Raw genomic sequence first — 23325 nt, 5'->3', positions numbered from 1 at the left:
CTGAATGGAAAACACAGTTATAAATTGGCATGTACCAAGCATACACCATTTATCCAATTGACCAAAACGGATAACCGAGAGTGAACATGAGATTTATACCACATGTGTTTACTAGTACAAAACATGCAAGATAAAGGAATTGCTTGATCGCTGCAGAGACTAGCTCTATTACATATGCCACCATTGGACTAACAGTTGTCCAAAGGTGCACCTTCTGATACATTGAGAACAACTGAAGTGAGCCTTCTGTCCATCACAGCAGCAAACAACTAAGATGAGTTAATCACCTGTCAAGTAAGGAAAAAAATCAAGCTACATTCGGTTTGAACATGAGCATCAATACAAACACACCATTTCATTGTCATGTCATGCCATGATTTCTATACACAATCAAAAAATAGATGAAATGAGCTCATGGCCAGCAAAAGGAGAACACGGGGCAGTGGGTCTTCCTTCTTCCCATCAATGAAGAAAGAACAACAGCATAGTTAGTTTTGTCCTAAGTGTAACGTTTATCTACCAGAAGAAGGGACCAGAACAATGCCAAAAATAATACGAAGATAACCCGATCATAACCCACAAGTATCACTACCAGCTGAAGTTCGTCAGTTATTATGACAGTGAGTATTCACCTCTCTGCCATTGCTAAGCACCTGTTTAAGACTAACAAAACAGTATATAACATTCACACCTCATGACAACTATTATTATAGAAATTAAGAATAATCTCACTGTGACTCAATCCCCTTGGATATAGCAGTAAGCCTGGTCAGTGGATTTCTACATTACCCTGTTTACCAACATTTTAAGGATCCAACCAACCCTCAGGTATTTTAGCAACTTCCACATCTACACTCAAAAGTTGGATAACAGCAGCATCCGAAATTGTGGATTATATAAATAGATTGTTACTCTGGTATTGCCAATGTGCATCAAACATTGAACAAAAGTAGCAACACATCACATATGGCTGTTTCATAATTCATATCGATACCAAATCAAACTAAACAATCGAACATAAATCAGTTCCCCGACAACTTAATCCATGTGTTTCAACACCAGAAACCAATCTAATTCGCCTCGAGCGCAACAATCTAAGGCGACCGATTCCGCCGAATCAACAAACCCTAGATTCTAGCGCCTGACCTCACTTGCAGTAGCGGTCGGCCTTCTTCCTCACGCGGTCGTCGAGGGCCTGCTCGACGGTGCGGTCGCGGGAGGTGCGGGCGGCGTTGGACGGGTCGTACCCGAACTTCCTCGTCTCCACGGGGAACAGCTCCTCGTACTTCATCCGCTTCGCCGCGTCGATGGTGTAGTCGCCGCCGGCTTCGGCGCCCTCCGTGGCCGCAGCGGCAGCAGCAGCGGCGGCGGCTTCAGCGTCGGCGTCGGCGGGGACATCGTCGGCGGGCTTCTTGTTCTTCTTTTGCTTCTTGGGCTTGCGGAGGGTGGCGGCCTCGCCGCCCTTGAAGACGAGGCGGCCGGGCTTGGCTTTCTTGTAAACGTCCGACATGGGGGAAAAGGGTGAGTCGCACGGCTGACGCCGAGGTGTGCCTTGTATGTATGATGTGGTCGATGTCGGGCTCGAGTCGCCGGGTCGGTTGGCTACAGCTCGAGGCGCGATGGAGAATTAGAGTTTCTTTACCCTAAATTTTGTGCTCTTGTATTTCTTTTTTTTATAGTACTAGAAAAAAAAGCCCGTGCGTTGCAACGGATACAAATAAATAAATTTATGCTTAAAAGGCTAAAATAATATTTTACCACTCAAACAGTTTCAAGTACCAAAACAATTTTCTTTTGATTTGAGCAAAACAAACATGACAATCACTAAGCTGCCTTATAGTCAGAGATTGAATCACTAAGCCGCCCCTTGTAAGCAATCATGATAGAGTTGCGTGCAAGTGTAAGGTCAGAAAGGTTAACTTTTAGATGGGCAGACAAAATTAATGATGATCTTAACAATAGCCTTGTTATAGTACCTGACGGTATATGGATGACGAAACTTAAAATCTAGTAAGAAGTATTGCTCACAGGTTCCAGAACGTTTATCAAATGATTGGAACGTTCACATTGAGGCGCTGTCATCAGCAGCATGCATTATAGGAATAAAGTCAAAAGCAATAGCAATGCAAGTACTCAAACATGGAGGAATAAAGGTAAAAGTAATACAAACAGAGTACCATAGAGAACTGCCAATATCAATGGCAAATACTGAAGTGTAAGAAGCACCCCCTAGATTTCCTCTTGCAACCAGATTAACCAAGTTGATAAATAGACTTTTATCCTCGACTGACCATATACAATATTTGTTATAACAAAGTTAAATAAGCTACCATGCTTGTTTTAGAAGGCTAGAAGTTTCCACATTATTCTTATTGTAAAAAAAGAGGCATATCTATGTACATGATTATCATGGTGCTGCAGATTTTCAAATACGCATGCAAAACTAACGCCACCTGTAATCTGCCTTTGCCACACCTCATCTTGAAGCTCTTAACCTCACTATTTGTGCGCCTCCAGTTGCTGTCGTCGCAGCCATACAATCTGCCATTGTGCCATGGTGGTGGTACTGTCATGCTGCCGGTGGCGACGATGGTGTGCATGATCCATCAGGTAACGTAAGCATAAGCCATGCCACCGCCCACCGCAGCCGCAATACATGAAAGGGTCGTGCGACCACTGCATCCCACCAAGAAAGGATCATAGCATCCCGAGGAAAATGCAGCGTTGTACCCATATTCATGATCTGCATGTCTAGCGCGCGCCTCTGCCATGCCCGTCTCCTGCCCCTTTCCTAGCTCATGCCGCAGGAGCCGGCGTCGACTATTCCATCGTTGTGCTCCTCCAAGGCCGTGCACTTCTTGGAAGAGACGTACATGGCTGATGCAGCTCTCCCACACGGCGGCCGGACTTTGAGTTTGAGGCGTGCCCACATTTCTTGAGACGAAGCTCCTCTAGTTTTTTGTTCTGCTCGGAGCGGCGCTGGCCCTGACGGCGAGGATGTTGGAGATGGTGGTGTGCAGTGTCGGGTTGGGATCAGTCCGTCCGCGCTTGCCTTCGCCCCACACGTGCAATTGGGTTTGACGACGATGTGAGCCCTGATGGACTGGGATTCACCATTAATTGCCAATAGTTATGACCAATATTTGAAGCCACTATTGTGGAGGTTGTAGCTCGAGATCAACAATTCTAGCAATGACAACACAATGTAGAAAACAATTGATTTCATGTCAAATCTAACTCTTAGAAGGTCCCTAAAAAGGTATGGACGACCAATACTCCCGTGATTCAATTCCATCAACCATCCCTTAAAGCATTTGTAAGCTTGACTTTTCCGGATTGAGTCAACACATGGAAAAATCACATTGCTTACCCGAGAATCAGTGAAACTGTTTCGGATGATGGCTCCAACAAATGCTACAGATGATGGTTGCACGAATGAGAAATGGATGGCACAAGCGCCCTACTGCCATTAATGGAGCCGCGGAGCCATAAAACATATATGATCTGGTCGAGAGGCCAGAGAGGTAGAAGCAGACCCTCCACCATGCTCTACCTGATTAACCAAAGGATGTTCAGAAAGCCACGGTCCAGAACAAAATTTGATAACAATGATAATAAAACATGTAAAGTTGAAAAGGATTTTGTGAGTGTCTAGGGCCAACCTGCTCCAGCTCTAGCTTTCAATCCAATTCGTATTCCACCTTTTCTTGAGAGGGAAATTCATTTCCGTCATCTCAAGAATTTTTCCTGGACACTAAAAACTAAAAACAGTTGGATTCAAGGGCAAGCCGAGTGGATCCATTAATTCCCCCCAAAACTAAAAATTGCAAACATAAAAACTCATACAGCTTTACATGTTTTCCATTTTTTTCCCAAGATGGCAATCATAATGCATAAAGAGAGAGGCCAAAAGATTGACCAAATGCTTATGTAACTGCTACTTTTGGCCCCAAATGTATATTTAATTGCTATTGTGATCTTGACTTTTCCAGAATAAATCAATACAATCTTTTTCGGTGCATCAACCATCTTTCAACTGACAATTGATTCACTAATTGTTCTGAAAGTACATGGCATTAGTTCAAACCGAGGGGATTCAAAGATTGGAGAGAAATCAGACCAGGGGAGGGTAAGCGGATAAACTTCATGAAGATTTTGACTGCCGCTGCTGCCGTCCTCATGCCTCAACCGCGACCTTCCAAGCGCTCCACACCCCCGTACTTCCACCACCAGCGTCGTCGAGGCCTTGTTCGTAGGATCGCCCATGCAGCTGTCTCCTATGATTTGTGTGGATGAAGGAGTGGCTGGTGACGAAGCCGGCGGGGTTGGGGGAACCATTGTTGAGGTGGAAGCAACAGGGAGGAATCCCGGCGGTGGTAGGCAGGGGGAGCCGTCAACGGCCGCATCGTCGATTGTTGCCGGCGGTGGGAGGCCGCGGGTGTAGGGGCACTTTGGATAAAAGTAGGCGCCCCGACGGGGTAGTGATACGTCCATTTTGCATCATGCTTTTATATCGATATTTATTGCATTATGGGTTGTTATTACACATTATGTCACAATACTTATGCCTATTCTCTCTTATTTTACAAGGTTTTAGATAAAGAGGGAGAATGCCGGCAGCTGGGATTCTGGGCTGGAAAAGGAGCAAATATTAGAGACCTATTCTGCACAGCTCCAAAAGTCCTGAAACTTCACGGAAGACGTTTTCGGAATATATCAAAAATACTGAGCGCAAGAAGTTCACCAGGGGGCTACACCCTGCCCACGAGGGTGGGGGCGTGCCCTACCCCCTGGGCGCGCCCCCTACCTCATGGGCCCCCTGGTGGCCCTCCAATGGCCATCTTCTTCTGTATGGAGTCTTTCGATGAGAAAAAAATCATAAGCCATCTTCTCGGACGAAACTCCGCCGCCACGAGGCGGAACCTTGGCGGATCCAATCTAGGGCTCCGGCAGAGCTGTTCTGCCGGGGAAACTTCCCTCCAGGAGGGGGAAATCATTGCCATCGTCATCACCAACGCTCCTCTCATCGGGAGAGGGCAATCTCCATCAACATCTTCACCAGCACCATCTCCTCTCAAAACCCTAGTTCATCTCTTGTATCCAATTCTTGTCTCCAAGTCCGGGATTGGTACTAGTAGGTTGCTAGTAGTGTTAATTACTCCTTGTAGTTGATGCTAGTTGGTTTATTTGGTGGAAGATCATATGTTTAGATCCTATATGCATATTAATACCCCTCTGATTATGAACATGATTATGCTTTGTGAGTAGTTACGTTTGTTCCTGAGGACATGTGAGAAGTCTTGCTATTAGTAGTCATGTGAATTTGGTATTCGTTCGATATTTTGATGAGATATATGTTGTCTCTCTTCTAGTGGTGTTATGTGAACGTCGACTACATAACACTTCACCATTATTTGGGCCTAGAGGAAGGCATTGGGAAGTAATAAGTAGATGATGGGTAGCTAGAGTGACAGAAGCTTAAACCCTAGTTTATGCGTTGCTTCGTAAGGGGCTGATTTGGATCCATATGTTTCATGCTATGGTTAGGTTTACCTTAATACTTTTGTTGTAGTTGCGGATGCTTGCAATAGAGGTTAATCATAAGTGGGATGCTTGTCCAAGTAAGGACAGTACCCAAGCACAGGTCCACCCACATACCAAATTATCAAAGTACCACTTATTTCAGTACTTGCAGAGAATACCTTGCTGGAAACCGCTTATCATTTCCTTCTGCTCCTCGTTGGGTTCGATACTCTTACTTATCGAAAGGACTACGATAGATCCCCTATACTTGTGGGTCATCAAGACTCTTTTCTGGCGCCGTTGCCGGGGAGTGAAGCACCTTTGGTAGGTGGAATTTGGTAAGGAAAATTTATATAGTGTGCTGAATACTGTCACTTGTTACTATGGAAAGTAATCCTCTGAGGGGCTTGCTCGGGGTATCTGATACGTCCATTTTGCATCATGCTTTTATATCAATATTTATTGCATTATGGGCTGTTATTACACATTATGTCACAATACTTATGCCTATTCTCTCTTATTTTACAAGGTTTACATAAAGAGGGAGAATGCCGACAGCTGGGATTCTAGCTGGAAAAGGAGCAAATATTAGAGACCTATTCTGCACAGCTCCAAAAGTCCTCAAACTTCACGGATGATGTTTTCCAAATATATAAAAAACATTGAGCGCAAGAACTTCACTAGGGGGCCCACACCCTGCCCACGAGGGTGCGGGCGCGCCCTACCCCCCTGGGCGTGCCCCCTACCTCGTGGGCCCCCTGGTGGCCCTCCGATGACCATCTTCTGCTATATGGACTCTTTCGATGGGAAAAAATCATAAGCCATCTTCTCGGACGAAACTCCGCCGCCACGAGGCGGAACCTTGGCGAAGCCAATCTAGGGTTCTGGCGGGGCTGTTCTGCCGGGGAAACTTCCCTCCCAGAGGGGGAAATCACCGCCATCGTCATCACCAACGCTCCTCTAATCGGGAGAGGGCAATCTCCATCAACATCTTCATCAGCACCATCTCATCTCAAAACCATAGTTCATCTCTTGTATCCAATTCTTGTCCCCAAGTCCGGGATTGGTGCTAGTAGGTTGCTAGTAGTGTTAATTACTCCTTATAGTTGATGCTAGTTGGTTTAATTGGTGGAAGATCATATGTTCAGATTCTATATGCACATTAATACCCCTCTGATTATGAACATGTTTATGCTTTGTGAGTAGTTACTTTTGTTCCTGAGGACATGGGAGAAGTCTCGCTATTAGTAGTCATGTGAATTTGGTATTCATTCAATATTTTGATGAGATGTATGTTGTCTCTCCTCTAGTGGTGTTATGTGAACGTCGACTACATGACACTTCACCATTTTTTGGGCCTAGAGGAAGTCATTGGGAAGTAATAAGTAGATGATGGGTTGCTAGAGTGACAGAAGCTAAACCCTAGTTTATGCGTTGCTTCGTAAGGGGCTGATTTGGATCCATATGTTTCATGCTATGGTTAGGTTTACCTTAATACTTTTGTTGTATTTGCGGATGCTTGCAATAGAGGTTAATCATAAGTGGGGTGTTTGTCCAAGTAAGGGCAGTATCCAAGCACCGGTCCACCCACATACCAAATTATCAAAGTACCGAACGCGAGTCATATGAGCGTGATGAAAACTAGCTTGACGATATTCCCATGTGTCCTCGAGAGCGCTTTACACCATATAAGAGTTTGTCCAGGCTTGTCCTTTGCTACAAAAAGGATTGGGCCACCTTGCTGCACCTTATTTACTTTTGTTACTTGTTGCTCGTTACAATTATCTTATCACAAAACTATCTGTTACCACTTATTTGAGTACTTGCAGAGAATACCTTGCTGAAAACTGCTTATCATTTCCTTCTGCTCCTCGTTGGGTTCGACACTCTTACTTATCAAAAGGACTACGATAGATCCCCTATACTTGTGGGTCATCAAGACTCTTTTCTGGCGCCGTTGCCGGGGAGTGAAACGCCTTTGGTAGGTGGAATTTGGTAAGGAAAACTTTATATAGTGTGCTGAAATTTACTGTCACTTGTTACTATGGAAAGTAATCCTCTGAGGGGCTTGTTCGGGGTATCTTCACCCCGACCAGTAGAGCAAAGAGTTGCTCCTCAACCTACTGAACCTACCGAAAATGAAAATGCTTGCTTTGAAATTCCTTTTGGTATGGTAGAAAAACTGCTAGCTGATCCTTTTTTAGGAGATGGAACGAAACATCCTGATGAACATCTAATATATGTGGATGAAGTTTGTGGATTATTTAAGCTTGCAGGTGTACCCGGAGATGTTGTTAAGAAGAAGGTCTTCCCTTTATCTTTGAGGGGAGATGCATCGACATGGTATAGGCCATGTGACGATATGGAGTCTTGGAACTACAAACGATTGAAGTTGGAATTTCATCAAAAGTTTTATCCTATGCATCTTGTTCATCGTGATCGCAATTATATATATAATTTTTGGCCTCGCGAAGGAGAAAGCATCGCTCAGGCTTGGGGGAGGCTTAAACCAATGTTATATTCATGCCCCAATCATGAGCTCTCAAGAGAAATGATTATTCAAAAAATTTATGCTCGGCTTTCTGATAATAATCACACCATGCTCGATACTTCTTGTGCTGGCTCTTTTATGATGAAGACTATTGAATTCAAATGGGATTTATTGGAAATAATTAAATGCAACTCCGAAGATTGGGACCTCGACAATGGTAAGGAGTCAGGTATGACACCTAGTTTTGATTGTGTTAAATCTTTTATGGATACCGATATTTTTCGTAAATTTAGCACTAAATATGGACTTGACTCTGAGATAGTAGCTTCTTTCTGTGAATCTTTTGCTGCTTATGTTGATCTCCCCAAGGAGAAGTGGTTTAAATATCATCCTCCCATAGAAGTAAAAGTAGCTGCACCTATTAAAGTTGAATAAAAGTACTTATAATGGTCCTATTGTTCCTACTTCTTATGTTGAGAAACCACCTTTCCCTGTTAGGATAAAGGATCATGCTAAAGCTTCAACTGTGGTTCGTAAAAGCAATATTAAAACATATACACCTCCTGAGCAAGTTAAAGTTGAACCTAATATTGCTATTGTTAAAGATCTCTTGTTTGATAATATAGATGGGCATGTTATTTATTTCTGTGATGAAACTGCTAGAATTGCTAAACCCCGTGATACAGATAATCCAAGACCTGTGGTAGGTATGCCTGTTATTTCTGTTAAAATAGGAGATCATTGTTATCATGGCTTATGTGATATGGGGGCTAGTGCTAGTGCAATACCTATTGAATTATTCAACAAAATTATGCATGACATTGCACCTATTGAGTTAGAAGATATTGATGTCACAATTAAACTTGCTAATAGAGATACTATTTCACCAATGGGAATTGTTAGAGATGTTGAAGTCTTGTGTGGGAAAACTAAATATCATGCTAATTTTCTTGTTCTTGGTTCCCCACAAGATAGCTTCTGTCCCATTATATTTGGTTGACCCTTCTTAAATACTTTTAATGCTACCATAGATTGTAAAAGAGATGTTGTTACTGTCGATTTAGATGATATGACTCATGAATTTAATTTTTCTAAATTTTGTAGACAACGTCGTGAAGAAGAATTACCTAGTAAACATGAAATTATTGGTTTTGCCTCTATTGCCGTACCTCCTAGTGATCCTTTAGAACAATATTTGCTAGACCATGAAAATGATATGTTTATGAATGAAAAAGGGAATTAGATGAAGTATTCTTTAAACATGAACCTATTCTGAAACATAATTTACCTGTTTCAATCCTAGGAGATCCTCCTCCACCCAAGGGTGATCCCGTGTTTGAGCTTAAACCGTTACCGGATACTCTTAAATATGCTTATCTTGATGAGAAAAAGATATATCATGTTATTATTAGTGCTAACCTTTCAAAACATGAAGAAGAGAGATTATTGAAAATTCTGAAGAAGCACCGTGCTGCTATTGGGTATACTCTTGATGATCTTAAGGGCATTAGTCCCACTCTATGCCAACATAAAATTAATTTGGAAGAAGATGCTAAACCAGTTCGTGATCATCAACGTCGGCTGAATCCTAAAATGAAAGAAGTGGTAAGAAAGGAGATACTAAAGCTCCTTGAGGCAGGTATAATTTATCCCGTTGCTGATAGTCAGTGGGTAAGCCCTGTCCATTGTGTCCCTAAAAAGGGAGGTATTACTGTTGTTCCTAATGATAAAGATGAATTGATTCCTCAAAGAATTATTACTGGGTATAGGATGGTAATTAATTTCCGCAAATTAAATAAGGCTACTAAAAAAGATCATTACCCCTTACCTTTTATCGATCAAATGCTAGAAAGATTATCCAAACATACACATTTTTTCTTTCTAGATGGTTATTCTAGTTTCTCTCAAATACCTATGTCAGCCAAAGATCAATCAAAGACTACTTTTACATGCCCTTTTGGTACTTTTGCTTATAGACGTATGCCTTTTGGTTTATGGAATGCACCTGCTACCTTTCAAAGATGCATGATGGCTATATTCTCTGACTTTTATGAAAAGATTTGTGAGGTTTTCATGGATGACTTTTCCGTCTATGGATCTTCTTTTGATGATTGTTTGAGCAACCTTGATCGAGTTTTGCAGAGATGTGAAGAAACTAATCTTGTCCTGAATTGGGAAAAGTGCCACTTTATGGTTAATGAAGGTATTGTTGGGGAACGTAGCATAAATTCAAAATTTTCCTACGTGTCACCAAGATCTATCTATGGAGAGACTAGCAACGAGGGGAAGGAGAGTGCATCTACATACCCTTGTAGATCGCTAAGCGGAAGCGTTCAAGAGAACGGGGTTGATGGAGTCGTACTCGTCGTGATTCAAATCACCGATGATCCTAGCGCCGAACGGACGGCACCTCCGCGTTCAACACACGTACGAAACGGAGACGTCTCCCACGCCTTGATCCAGCAAGGAGGAGGGAGAGGTTGATGGAGATCCAGCAGCACGACGGCGTGGTGGAAGTAGCGGGATTCCAACAGGGCTTCGCTAAGCGCTGCGGGAGGAGGGAGATGTGTCACGGGAGGGAGAGGGAGGCGCTAGGCCTTAGATTGGTTTGCTCCTCCTTTTCCCCACTATATATAGGGCCAAGGGAGAGGGGGAGGCGCAGCCCTTGCCCCTTCCTCCAAGGAAGGGTGCGGCCAAGGGGGGGAGGAGTCCATCCTCCCCAAGGCACCTCGGAGGTGCCTTCCCCTTTTAGGACTCTCCCCTTTTTTTCTCTCTTGGCGCATGGGCCTCTTGGGGCTGGTGCCCTTGGCCCATATAGGCCAAGGCACACCCCCTACAGCCCATGTGGCCCCCGGGGCAGGTGGCCCCACCCGGTGGACCCCCGGGACTCTTCCGGTGGTCCCGGTACAATACCGATGACCCCGAAACTTGTCCCGATGGCCGAAATAGCACTTCCTATATATAATTCTTTACCTCCGGACCATTCCGGAACTCCTCGTGACATCCGGGATCTCATCCGGGACTCCGAACAACTTTCGGGTTACCGCATACTAATATCTCTATAACCCTAGCGTCACCGAACCTTAAGTGTGTAGACCCTACGGGTTCGGGAGACATGCAGACATGACCGAGACGTTCTCCGGTCAATAACCAACAGCGGGATCTGGATACCCATGATGGCTCCCACATGTTCCACGATGATCTCATCGGATGAACCACGATGTCAAGGACTTAATCAATCCCGTATACAATTCCCTTTGTCTAGCGGTATGTTACTTGCCCGAGATTCGATCGTCGGTATCCTTATACCTTGTTCAATCTCGTTACCGGCAAGTCTCTTTACTCGTTCCATAACACATCATCCCGTGATCAACTCTTTGGTCACATTGCGCATATGATGATGTCCTACCGAGTGGGCCCAGAGATACCTCTCCGCTTACACGGAGTGACAAATCCCAGTCTCGATTCGTGCCAACCCAACAGACACTTTCGGAGATACCTGTAATGCACCTTTATAGTCACCCAGTTACATTGTGAAGTTTGATACACCCAAAGCACTCCTACGGTATCCGGGAGTTGCACAATCTCATGGTCTAAGGAAATGATACTTGACATTAGAAAAGCTTTAGCATACGAACTACACGATCTTTGTGCTAGGCTTAGGATTGGGTCTTGTCCATCACATCATTCTCCTAATGATGTGATCCCGTTATCAACGACATCCAATGTCCATGGTTAGGAAACCGTAACCATCTATTGATCAACGAGCTAGTCAACTAGAGGCTCACTAGGGACATGGTGTTGTCTATGTATCCACACGTGTATTACGATTTTCGGATAATACAGTTATAGCATGAATAAAGACAATTATCATGAACAAGGAAATATAATAATAACTAATTTATTATTGCCTCTAGGGCATATTTCCAACAGTCTCCCACTTGCACTAGAGTCAATAATCTAGTTCACATCGCCATGTGATTAACACTCACAGGTCACATCGCCATGTGACTAACACCCAAGAGTTTACTAGAGTCAGTAGTCTAGTTCACATCACTATGTGATTAGCACTCAACGAGTTTTAGGTTTGATCATGTTGCTTGTGAGAGAGGTTTTAGTCAACGGGTCCGAACCTTTCAGATCCGTGTGTGCTTTACAAATCTCTATGTCATCTCCTAGATGTAGCTACCACGCTCTATTTGGAGCTATTCCAAATAACTGTTCTACTTGGAACTATTCTAAATTGTTGTTCCATTATATGCATCCGGTATCTCTACTCAGAGCTATCCGGATAGGTGTTAAGCTTGCATCGACGTAACCCTTTACGTCGAACTCTTTATCACCTCCATAATCGAGAAAATTCCTTAGTCCACTAGTTACTAAGGATAACTTTGACCGCTGTCCTGTGATCCATTCTTGGATCACACTTGTACCCCTTGACTGATTCATGGCAAGGCACACTTCAGGTGCGGTACACAGCATAGCATACTGTAGAGCCTATGTCTTAAGCATAGGGGACGACCTTCGTCCTATCTCTCTATTCTGCCGTGGTCGAGCTTTAAGTCTTTACTTCATACCTTACAACTCAGGCAAGAATTCCTTCTTTGACTGATCCATCTTGAACACCTTTAAGATCACGTCAAGGCATGTGCTCATTTGAAAGTACTATTAAGCGTTTTGATCTATCCTTATAGATCTTGATGCTCAATACTCAAGTAGCTTAATCCAGGTTTTCCATTGAAAAACACTTTCCAAATAACCCTATATGCTTTCCAGAAATTCTACATCATTTCTGATCAACAATGTGTCAACAACATATACTCATCAGAAATTCTATAGTGCTCCCACTCACTTCTTTGGAAATACAAGTTTCTCATAAACTTTGTGTACACCCAAAATCTTTGATCATCATCAAAGCATACATTCCAACTCCGAGATGCCTACTCCAGTCCTTAGAAGGATTGCTGGAGCTTTGCATACTTATTAGCATCTTTCAGGATTGACAAAACCTTCCGGTTGTATCACATACAACCTTTCCTCAAGAAAATCGTCGAGGAAACAATGTTTTGACATCCTATCTGCAAGATTTCATAAATAATGCAGTGACTGCTAATATAATTCCAACAGACTCTTAGCATCGCTACGAGTGAGAAAATCTCACCGTAGTCAACTCCTTGAACTTGTCAGAAAACATCTTAACGACAAGTCGAGCTTTCTTAATGGTGACACTTACCATCATTGTCCGTCTTCCCTTTAAAATCCATCTGTACTCAACAGCCTTACGACTATCAAGTAGTTCTTCCAAAGTCTACACTTTGTTTTCATATATGGATCCTCTCTCGGATTATATGGTCTCGAGCCATTTATCGGAATCCGGGCCCACCATCGCTTCTCCATAGCTCGTAGGTTTATTGTTGTCTAGCAACATGACTTCCAAGACAGGATTACGTACCACTCTGAAGTAGTACGCATCCTTGTCATCCCACGAGGTTTGGGAGTGACTTGATCCGAAGTCTCATGATCAATATCATAAGCTTCCACTTCAATTGGTGTAGGTGCCACAGGAACGACTCTTTGTGCCCTGATATACACTAGTTGAAGTGACGGTTCAATAACCTCATCAAGTCTCCACCATCCTCCCACTCAATTCTTTTGAGAGAAACTTTTCCTCGAGAAAGGACCCGATTCAGAAACAATCCCTTATTGCTTTCGGATCTGAGACAGGAGGTATACCCAACAGTTTTGGGTGTCCTATGAAGATGCATTTATCCGCTTTAGGTTCGAGCTTATCAGCCTGAAACTTTTTCACATAAGCGTCGCAGTCCCAAACTTTTAAGAAATGACAGCTTAGGTTTCTCTAAACCATAGTTCATACGGTGTCATATCATCGGAATTACGAGGTGCCCTATTTAAAGTGAATGTGATTGTCTCTAATGCTTAACCCATAAACTATTGTGGTAATTCGATAAGAGACATCATGGTATGCATCATATCCAATAGGGTGCAGTTATGATGTTCGGACACACCATCACACTATGGTGTTCCAGGCTGTATTAGTTGTGAAACAATTTACACAATGTCTTAATTCTGTGCCAAACTCGTAATTCAGATATTCATCTCTATGATCATATCATAGATATTTTATCCTCTTGTCACGACGATCTTTCAACTTCACCCTGAAATTACTTGAACCTTTCAATAATTCAGACTCGTGATTCATCAAGTAAATATACTCAACATCTACTCAAATCATCTGTGAAGTAAGAACATAACGATATCCACTACATGCCTCAGCACTCATTGGACTGCACACATCAAAAATCTATTACTTCCAACAAGTTGCTTTCTAGTTCCATTTTACTGAAAACGAGGCTTTCAGTCATCTTGCCCATGTGGTATGATTTGCATGTCTCAAGTGATTCAAAATCAAGTGAGTAGAAAACGGTCCATTTGCATGGAGTTTCTTCATGCATATATACCAATAGACATGGTTCGCATGTCTCAAACTTTTCAAAAACGAGTGAGTCCAAAGATCCATCAATATGGAGCTTCTTCATGCGTTTTATACCGATATGACTTAAGTGGCAGTGCCACAAGTATGTGGTACTATCATTGCTATCTTATATCTTTTGGCATGAACATGTGTGTCACTATGATCGAGATTCAATGAACCATTCATTTTAGGTGCAAGACCATTGAAGGTATTATTCAAATAAACAGAGTAACCATTATTCTCCTTAAGTGAATAACCGTATTGCGATAGACATAATCCAATCATGTCTATGCTCAACGCAAACACCAATCTCGATGGTAGAGGGAGCGTGCGATGCTTGATCATATCAACATTGGAAACACTTCCAACACATATCGTCAGCTTACCTTTAGCTAGTCTCCGTTTATTCCGTAGCTTTTATTTCGAGTTACTAACACTTAGCAACCGAACCGGTATCTAATACCCTGGTGCTACTAGGAGTACTAGTAAAGTACACATCAACACAATGTATATCCAATATACTTCTATCGACCTTGCCAACCTTCTTATCTACCAAGTATCTAGGGTAATTATGCTCCAGTGGCTGTTCCCCTTATTACAGAAGCACTTAGTCTCGGGTTTGGGTTTAACCTTGGGTTTCTTCACTAGAGCAGCAGCTGAATTGCCGTTTTATGAAGTATCCCTTCGTGCCCTTGCCCTTCTTGAAACTAGTGGTTTCACCAACCATCAACAATTGATGCTCCTTCTTGATTTCTACTTTTGTGGTGTCAAACATCACGAACATCTCAAGGATCATCATATATGTCCCTGATATATTATAGTTCATCACGAAGCTCTAGCAGCTTGGTGGTAATGACTTCGGAGAAACATCACTATCTTATCTGGAAGATCAACTCCCACTTGATTCAAATGATTGTTGTACTCAGACAATCTGAGCACAAGCTCAACAATTGAGCTCTTCTCCTTAGTTTGCAGGCTAAGAAAATCGTCGGAGGTCTTATACCTCTTGACGTGGGCACGAGCCTGAAATTCCAATTTCATCCCTCAAAACATCTCATATGTTTCGTGATGTTTCAAAAAAAACGTCTTTGGTGCCTCAACTCTAAACCGTTTAACTGAACTATCACGTAGTTATCAAAACGTGTATGTCAGATGTTTGCAACATCCACAGACAACGTTCGAGGTTCAGCACACTGAGCAGTGCATTAAGGACATAAGCCTTCTAAGAAGCATTGAGGACAATCCTCAGTTTACGGACCTTGTCCGCATAATTGCTACTATCAACTTTCAACTAAATTTTCTCTAGGAACATATCTAAATAGTAGAACTGAAGCGCGAGCTACGACATAATTTGCAAAGATCTTTTGACTATGTTCAGGATAATTAAGTTCATCTTATGAACTCCCACTCAGATAGACATCCCTCTAGTCATCTAAGTGATTACATGATCCGAGTGAGCTAGGCCGTGTCCGATTAACACGTGAGACGGACTAGTCAACGTCGGTGAACATCTTCATGTTGATCGTATCTTCTATACGACTCATGCTCGACCTTTCGGTCTCTGTGTTCCGAGGCCATGTCTTCACATGCTAGGCTCGTCAAGTTAACCCTAAGTGTTTTTGCATGTGTAAATCTTGCTTACACCCGTTGTATGTGAACGAAAGGATCTATCACACCCGATTAACACGTGATGCTTCGAAGCGACGAACTGTAGCAACGGTGCACAGTTAGGGGAGAACACTTCTTGAAATTTTAATGAGGGATCATCTTATTTACTACCGTCGTACTAAGTAAATAAGATGTATAAACATGATAAACATCATATGCAATCAAATAGTGACATGATATGGCCAATATCATGTAGCTCCTTTGATCTCCATCTTGGGGCTCCATGATCATCTATTACAAGAACATGATCAATCTCATACATTACATATATCATTCATCACATCCTTTTGGCCATATCACATCACATAGCATACCTTGCAAAAACAAGTTAGACGTCCTCTAATTGTTGTTTGCATGTTTTACGTGGCTGCTATGGGTTTCTAGCAAGAACGTTTCTTACCTACGCAAAGACCACAACGTGATATGCCAATTGCTATTTACCCTTCATAAGGACCCTTTTCATCGAATCCGATCCGACTAAAGTGGGAGAGACAGACACCCGCCAGCCACCTTATGCAACTAGTGCATGTTTGTCGGTGGAACCGGTCTCACGTAAGAGTACGTGTAAGGTTGGTCCAGGCCGCTTCATCCCACGATGCCGCCGAATCAAGATAAGACTAGTAACGGCAAGCATATTGAACAAAATCAACGCCCACAACTACTTTGTGTTCTACTCGTGCATAGAATCTACGCAATAGACCTAGCTCATGATGCCACTGTTGGGGAACGTAGCATAAATTCAAAATTTTCCTACGTGTCACCAAGATCTATCTATGGAGAGACTAGCAACGAGGGGAAGGAGAGTGCATCTACATACCCTTGTAGATCGCTAAGCGGAAGCGTTCAAGAGAACGGGGTTGATGGAGTCGTACTCGTCGTGATTCAAATCACCGATGATCCTAGCGCCGAACGGACGGCACCTCCGCGTTCAACACACGTACGGAATGGAGACGTCTCCCACGCCTTGATCCAGCAAGGAGGAGGGAGACGTTGATGGAGATCCAGCAGCACGACGGCGTGGTGGAAGTAGCGGGATTCCAACAGGGCTTCGCTAAGCGCTGCGGGAGGAGGGAGATGTGTCACGGGAGGGAGAGGGAGGCGCCAGGCCTTAGATTGGTTTGCTCCTCCTTTTCCCCACTATATATAGGGCCAAGGGAGAGGGGGAGGCGCATCCCTTGCCCCTTCCTCCAAGGAAGGGTGCGGCCAAGGGGGGGAGGAGTCCATCCTCCCCAAGGCACCTCGGAGGTGCCTTCCCCTTTTAGGACTCTCCCCTTTTTTTCTCTCTTGGCGCATGGGCCTCTTGGGGCTGGTGCCCTTGGACCATATAGGCCAAGGCACACCCCCTACAGACCATGTGCCCCCCCGGGGCAGGTGGCCCCACCCGGTGGACCCCCGGGACTCTTCCGGTGGTCCCGGTACAATACCTATGACCCCGAAACTTGTCCCGATGGCCGAAATAGCACTTCCTATATATAATTCTTTACCTCCGGACCATTCCGGAACTCCTCGTGACGTCCGGGATCTCATCCGGGACTCCGAACAACTTTTGGGTTACCGCATACTAATATCTCTATAACCCTAGCGTCACCGAACCTTAAGTGTGTAGACCCTACGGGTTCGGGAGACATGCAGACATGACCGAGACGTTCTCCGGTCAATAACCAACAGCGGGATCTGGATACCCATGATGGCTCCCACATGTTCCACGATGATCTCATCGGATGAACCACGATGTCAAGGACTTAATCAATCCCGTATACAATTCCCTTTGTCTAGCGGTATGTTACTTGCCCGAGATTCGATCGTCGGTATCCTTATACCTTGTTCAATCTCGTTACCGGCAAGTCTCTTTACTCGTTCCATAACACATCATCCCGTGATCAACTCTTTGGTCACATTGCGCATATGATGATGTCCTACCGAGTGGGCCCAGAGATACCTCTCCGCTTACACGGAGTGACAAATCCCAGTCTCGATTCGTGCCAACCCAACAGACACTTTCGGAGATACCTGTAATGCACCTTTATAGTCACCCAGTTACGTTGTGACGTTTGATACACCCAAAGCACTCCTACGGTATCCGGGAGTTGCACAATCTCATGGTCTAAGGAAATGATACTTGACATTAGAAAAGCTTTAGCATACGAACTACACGATCTTTGTGCTAGGCTTAGGATTGGGTCTTGTCCATCACATCATTCTCCTAATGATGTGATCCCGTTATCAACGACATCCAATGTCCATGGTTAGGAAACCGTAACCATCTATTGATCAACGAGCTAGTCAACTAGAGGCTCACTAGGGACATGGTGTTGTCTATGTATCCACACGTGTATTACGATTTTCGGATAATACAGTTATAGCATGAATAAAGAAAATTATCATGAACAAGGAAATATAATAATAACTAATTTATTATTGCCTCTAGGGCATATTTCCAACAGGTATTGTCTTGGGGCATAAAGTTTCTGAAAGAGGTATTGAAGTTGATAAAGCCAGCGTTGATGCTATTGAAAAGATGCCATGTCCCAAGGACATCAAAGGTATAAGAAGTTTCCTTGGTCATGCCGGGTTTTATAGGAGGTTCATTAAGGACTTCTCGAAAATTTCTCGGCCCCTGACTAATTTATTACAAAAAGATATACCATTTGTCTTTGATGATTATTGTGTAGAAGCATTTGAAATACTTAAGAAAGCATTGATCTCTGCACCTATTGTTCAGCCACCTGATTGGAATTTACCCTTTGAGATTATGTGTGATGCTAGTGATTATGTTGTAGGTGTTGTTCTAGGACAAAGAGTTGATAAGAAACTAAGTGTTATTCAATATGCTAGTAAAACTCTAGACAATGCTCAAAGAAATTATGCTACTACTGAAAAAGAATTCTTAGCAGTTGTATTTGCTTGTGATAAGTTTAGACCCTATATTGTTGATTCTAAAGTAACTATTCACACTGATCATGCTGCTATTAAATATCTTATGGAAAAGAAAGATGCTAAACCTAGACTTATTAGATGGGTTCTCTTGCTTCAAAAATTTGATTTACATATTGTTGATAGAAAAGGAGCTGAGAACCCCGTTGCAGACAACTTGTCTAGGTTAGAAAATGTGCTTGATGACCCACTACCTATTAAAGATAGCTTTCCTGACGAGCAAATAAATGTCATAAATGCTTCTCATACTACTCTATGGTATGCTGATTATGCTAATTACATTGTTGCTAAGTTTATACCACATAGTTTCACATACCAGCAAAAGAAAAAGTTCTTTTATGATTTGAGGCATTACTTTTGGGATGACCCACATCTTTATAAAGAAGGAGTAGATGGTGTTATTAGATGTTGTGTACCTGAGCATGAATAGGAACAGATCCTACGCAAGTGTCACTCCGAAGCTTATGGAGGGCACCATGCTGGAGATAGAACTGCACATAAGGTACTACAATCTGATTTTTATTGGTCTACTCTCTTCAAGGATGCCCGTAAGTTTGTCTTATCTTGTGATGAATGTCAAAGAATTGGTAATATTAGTAGACGTCAAGAAATGCCTATGAATTATTCACTTGTTATTGAACCATTTGATATTTGGGGCTTTGACTATATGGGACCTTTCCCTTCCTCTAATGGTTATACACATATTTTAGTTGCTGTTGATTACGTTACTAAGTGGGTAGAAGCTATTCCAACTAGTAGTGCTGATCATAACACTTCTATTAAAATGCTTAAAGAAGTTATCTTTCCAAGGTTTGGAGTCCCTAGATATTTAATGACTGATGGTGGTTCACATTTTATTCATGGTGCTTTCCGTAAAATGCTTGCTAAATATGATGTTAATCATAGAATTGCATCTCCTTATCATCCTCAGTCTAGTGGTCAAATAGAATTGAGTAATAGAGAACTCAAATTAATTTTGCAAAAGACTTTTAATAGGTCTAGAAAGAATTGGTCCAAGAAACTTGATGATGCATTATGGGCCTATAGAACTGCATATAAAAATCCTATGGGCATGTCTCCGTATAAAATGGTCTATGGAAAAGCATGTCACTTACCTCTCGAACTAGAACACAAGGCTTATTGGGCTATTAAAGAACTAAATTATGATTTTAAACTTGCCGGTGAGAAGAGGTTATTTGATATTAACTCACTTGATGAATGGAGAACCCAAGCCTACGAAAATGCCAAGTTGTTTAAAGAAAAGTTAAAAGGTGGCATGATAAAAGAATACAAAAGCGTGAGTTTAATGTAGGTGATTATGTATTGCTATACAACTCTCGTTTAAGATTTTTTGCAGGAAAACTTCTTTCTAAATGGGAAGGTCCCTACGTTATCGAGGAGGTCTACCGTTCTGGTGCCATAAAAATCAACAACTTCGAAGGCACAAATCCGAAGGTGGTAAATGGTCAAAGAATCAAACATTATATCTCAGGTAATCCCATAAATGTTGAAACCAATATTATTGAAATCGTAACCCCGGAGGAATACATAAGGGACACTTTTCGGAACGCTTCAGACTCCGAAAAGGAATAGGTATGTGGTACGGTAAGTAAACCGACTCCAAAACAGCTTTTAAGGCAATATTCTCCGTTTTGGAATATTTAGAAAAATAGAAAAATAAGTAGCAGTCCGGAAAGGACACGAGGGCTCCACGAGGGTGGAGGGCGCGCCCCTACCTTGTGGGCACCTCATGTGCTCTCCAGACTCCGTTTTCTTACAGGACACGTATTTTGGTCGGTAAAAATTCATTATATAACCTCCCGGGAGTTTTGATTCACGTATCACGCAAAAATCTCTTGTCTTTGTTTCGAGTTGTTTTTCTGACAGATCTAGATTATCATGACGTCTCCAAGTGCACCCAAGGACAAGTTCTTCGAGAAGGTCATCAACCCTTACCTAGCGGAGGTGCAGCGACATCCTCAAACCATTGAGATGCGTGATGGGTTGTTGCACATCCGTGATGCTGAGGGACCGAAGGGGACCGGAGGCGTGGTGGCGAGGCTCGAAGCAATGGAGCAACAAGTTTTCAAGTTTTAGGGGATGGTGGAGCGTGGACTCAACTCCAACTACATGATGATCGCAGAGTTCACCAACAAACACAAGCTGGATGCCGACAACATCGGGGAGACAATCTTCAAGCTTCACGAGAAAATTGAGCACCTCCAATCTCAAATCTATGACCTGCAAAACCAAAACTGTGAGTATGAATATAGATTCAAAAGGATGAGTTTGGCTGCAGATTTGAGGACCCCGGAGACTCGGTCATCCTTCTATGATGGTGAGCCTATGCCTTGGAAGAAGGACGATAAGCCTACGCCATCAACAAATCCACCTTCTTCACCAACAAAGAAGAATTGAGTATCTGGTATGGGCACTCCACTTGGCAACTGCCAAGCTTGGGGGAGTGCCCCGGTATCATATCACCATCACTTTTATCCTTACCGTTTTTCTTAGTTCGATCCTTTTGGTAATATTTTGATCTAGTGGAATAAAAGTTCTTAGTATGATCTACTTGTGAGTTTTGCTTTATTATCCTTCTATGTAATCGATCCCGTGAGCTGTATAATAAAGATTAGTGTTGAGTCAAGGGCTTGATTATTTTGCCATGATCCTAAGTGAATAAAGGAAAAGAGAAAGAAATAAAAAGAAACAAAGAGATCATGTGACTCTTATGGAGAGTAATGAGCTCACATAGAAAGAGTATGATGAATAAAAGTTATTGAGGGTTGACAAACATAGTTTTGGTCATCGTTGCAATTAATAGGAAGTAATAAAGAAAGAGAGGTCTTCACATATAAATATACTATCTTGGACATCTTTTATGATTGTGAGCACTCATTAAAATATGACATGCTAAAGAGTTGACGTTGGACAAGGAAGACAACATAATGGGTTATGTTTTCTTACATCTGAGATAAATTATATTGTCTTGGATCCTTCAACATGTCGAGCTTGCCTTTCTCCCTCATGCTAGCCAAATTCATTGCACCAAGTAGAGATACTACTTGTGCTTCCAAATACCCTTAAACCAGTTTTGCCATGAGAGTCCACCATATCTACCTATGGATTGAGTAAGATCCATCAAGTAAGTTGTCATCGGTGCAAGCAATAAAAATTGCTCTCTAAGTATGTATGATTGATTGGTGTGGTAGAAATAAGCTTTATACGATCGTGTGATATGGAAGTAATAAAAGCGACATACTGCATAATAAAGGTCCATATCACAAGTGGCAATATAAAGTGATGTTCTTTCACATTAGGATTTTGTGCATCCAACCATAAAAGCGCATGACAACCTCTGCTTCCCTCTGCGAAGGGCCTATCTTTTATTTTTAACTCCTATACTGCAAAAGAGTCATGGTGATCTTCACCCTTCCTTTTTACATTTTATCCTTTGGCAAGCACAATATGTTGGAAAGATCCCGGTATATATGGCTAATTGGATGTGGGTTTTCCTGAACTATTATTGTTGACATTACCCTTGAGGTAAAACGTTGGGAGGCAAAACTATAAGCCCCTATCTTCCTATGTGTCTGATTAAAACTCCATACCCATAAGTATTGCGTGAGTGTTAGCAATTGTGAAATACTATATGATAGTTGAGTATGTGGACTTGCGGAAAAGCTCTTGTACATTGACTCTTTCCTATGTTATGATAAATTGCAATTGCTTCAATGACTGAGATTATAGTTTGTTAGTTTTCAATGAAGTTTACATTCATACTTGATATTGTGATTGAATTATTACTCTAGCATAAGATATCATATGACAAGAATTATATAAGTTGCTGCTCTAAGAATAATCATGATGCCCTCATGTAACACCCCGGATGTAACTTACCCAATATGTACTCCAACTCTTGTCGTTTCCGGCCTTAAGTTATTTTATTTTCTCGGGTTCGGGTTTTTGTCTCCGTGTGTTGTTGTCGTTGTCATGCATCTCATATCATGTCATCATGTGCATTGCATTTGCATACGTGTTCATCTCATGCATTCGAGCATTTTCCCCGTTGTCCGTTTTGCATTCCGGCACTTCGTTCTCCTCCAGTGGTCATTTCTACCTTTCTTTCGTGTGTGGGGATTAAACATTTCCGGTTTGGACCGAGACTTGCCAAGCGGCCTTGTTTTACTACCGGTAGACCTCCTGTCAAGTTTCG

General features: G+C 42.5%; 1 protein-coding gene across 1 annotated transcript; it reads right to left on the bottom strand.

The window, feature by feature from the left end:
* Window position 1: 1 nt before the first annotated feature.
* Window positions 2–1569, bottom strand: LOC147986347 (uncharacterized). The gene is made up of 2 exons (XM_087544671.1): window positions 1147–1569; window positions 2–287 (listed from the first exon to the last, which is right to left on the bottom strand). Exon 1 carries the CDS (start codon window positions 1508–1510, stop codon window positions 1148–1150), a length of 363 nt encoding a protein of 120 aa, XP_087400797.1. The 5' UTR covers window positions 1511–1569; the 3' UTR covers window positions 2–287; window position 1147.
* Window positions 1570–23325: the final 21756 nt, after the last annotated feature.

This window comes from Triticum urartu, chromosome 2A (genome assembly GCF_056163025.1).
Source record: "Triticum urartu cultivar PI428250 chromosome 2A, HENAU_Tu73, whole genome shotgun sequence".
NCBI classification, from domain to species: Eukaryota; Viridiplantae; Streptophyta; class Magnoliopsida; order Poales; family Poaceae; genus Triticum; species Triticum urartu.
The sequence above is the reverse complement of the archived record's forward strand: the minus strand, read 5'-3'. Positions and strand labels throughout refer to the sequence as shown.

Excerpts from the sequence above, each read along its gene's own strand:
- LOC147986347 (XM_087544671.1), bottom strand. The coding sequence starts at position 1,510 with ATGTCGGACGTTTACAAGAAAGCCAAGCCCGGCCGCCTCGTCTTCAAG.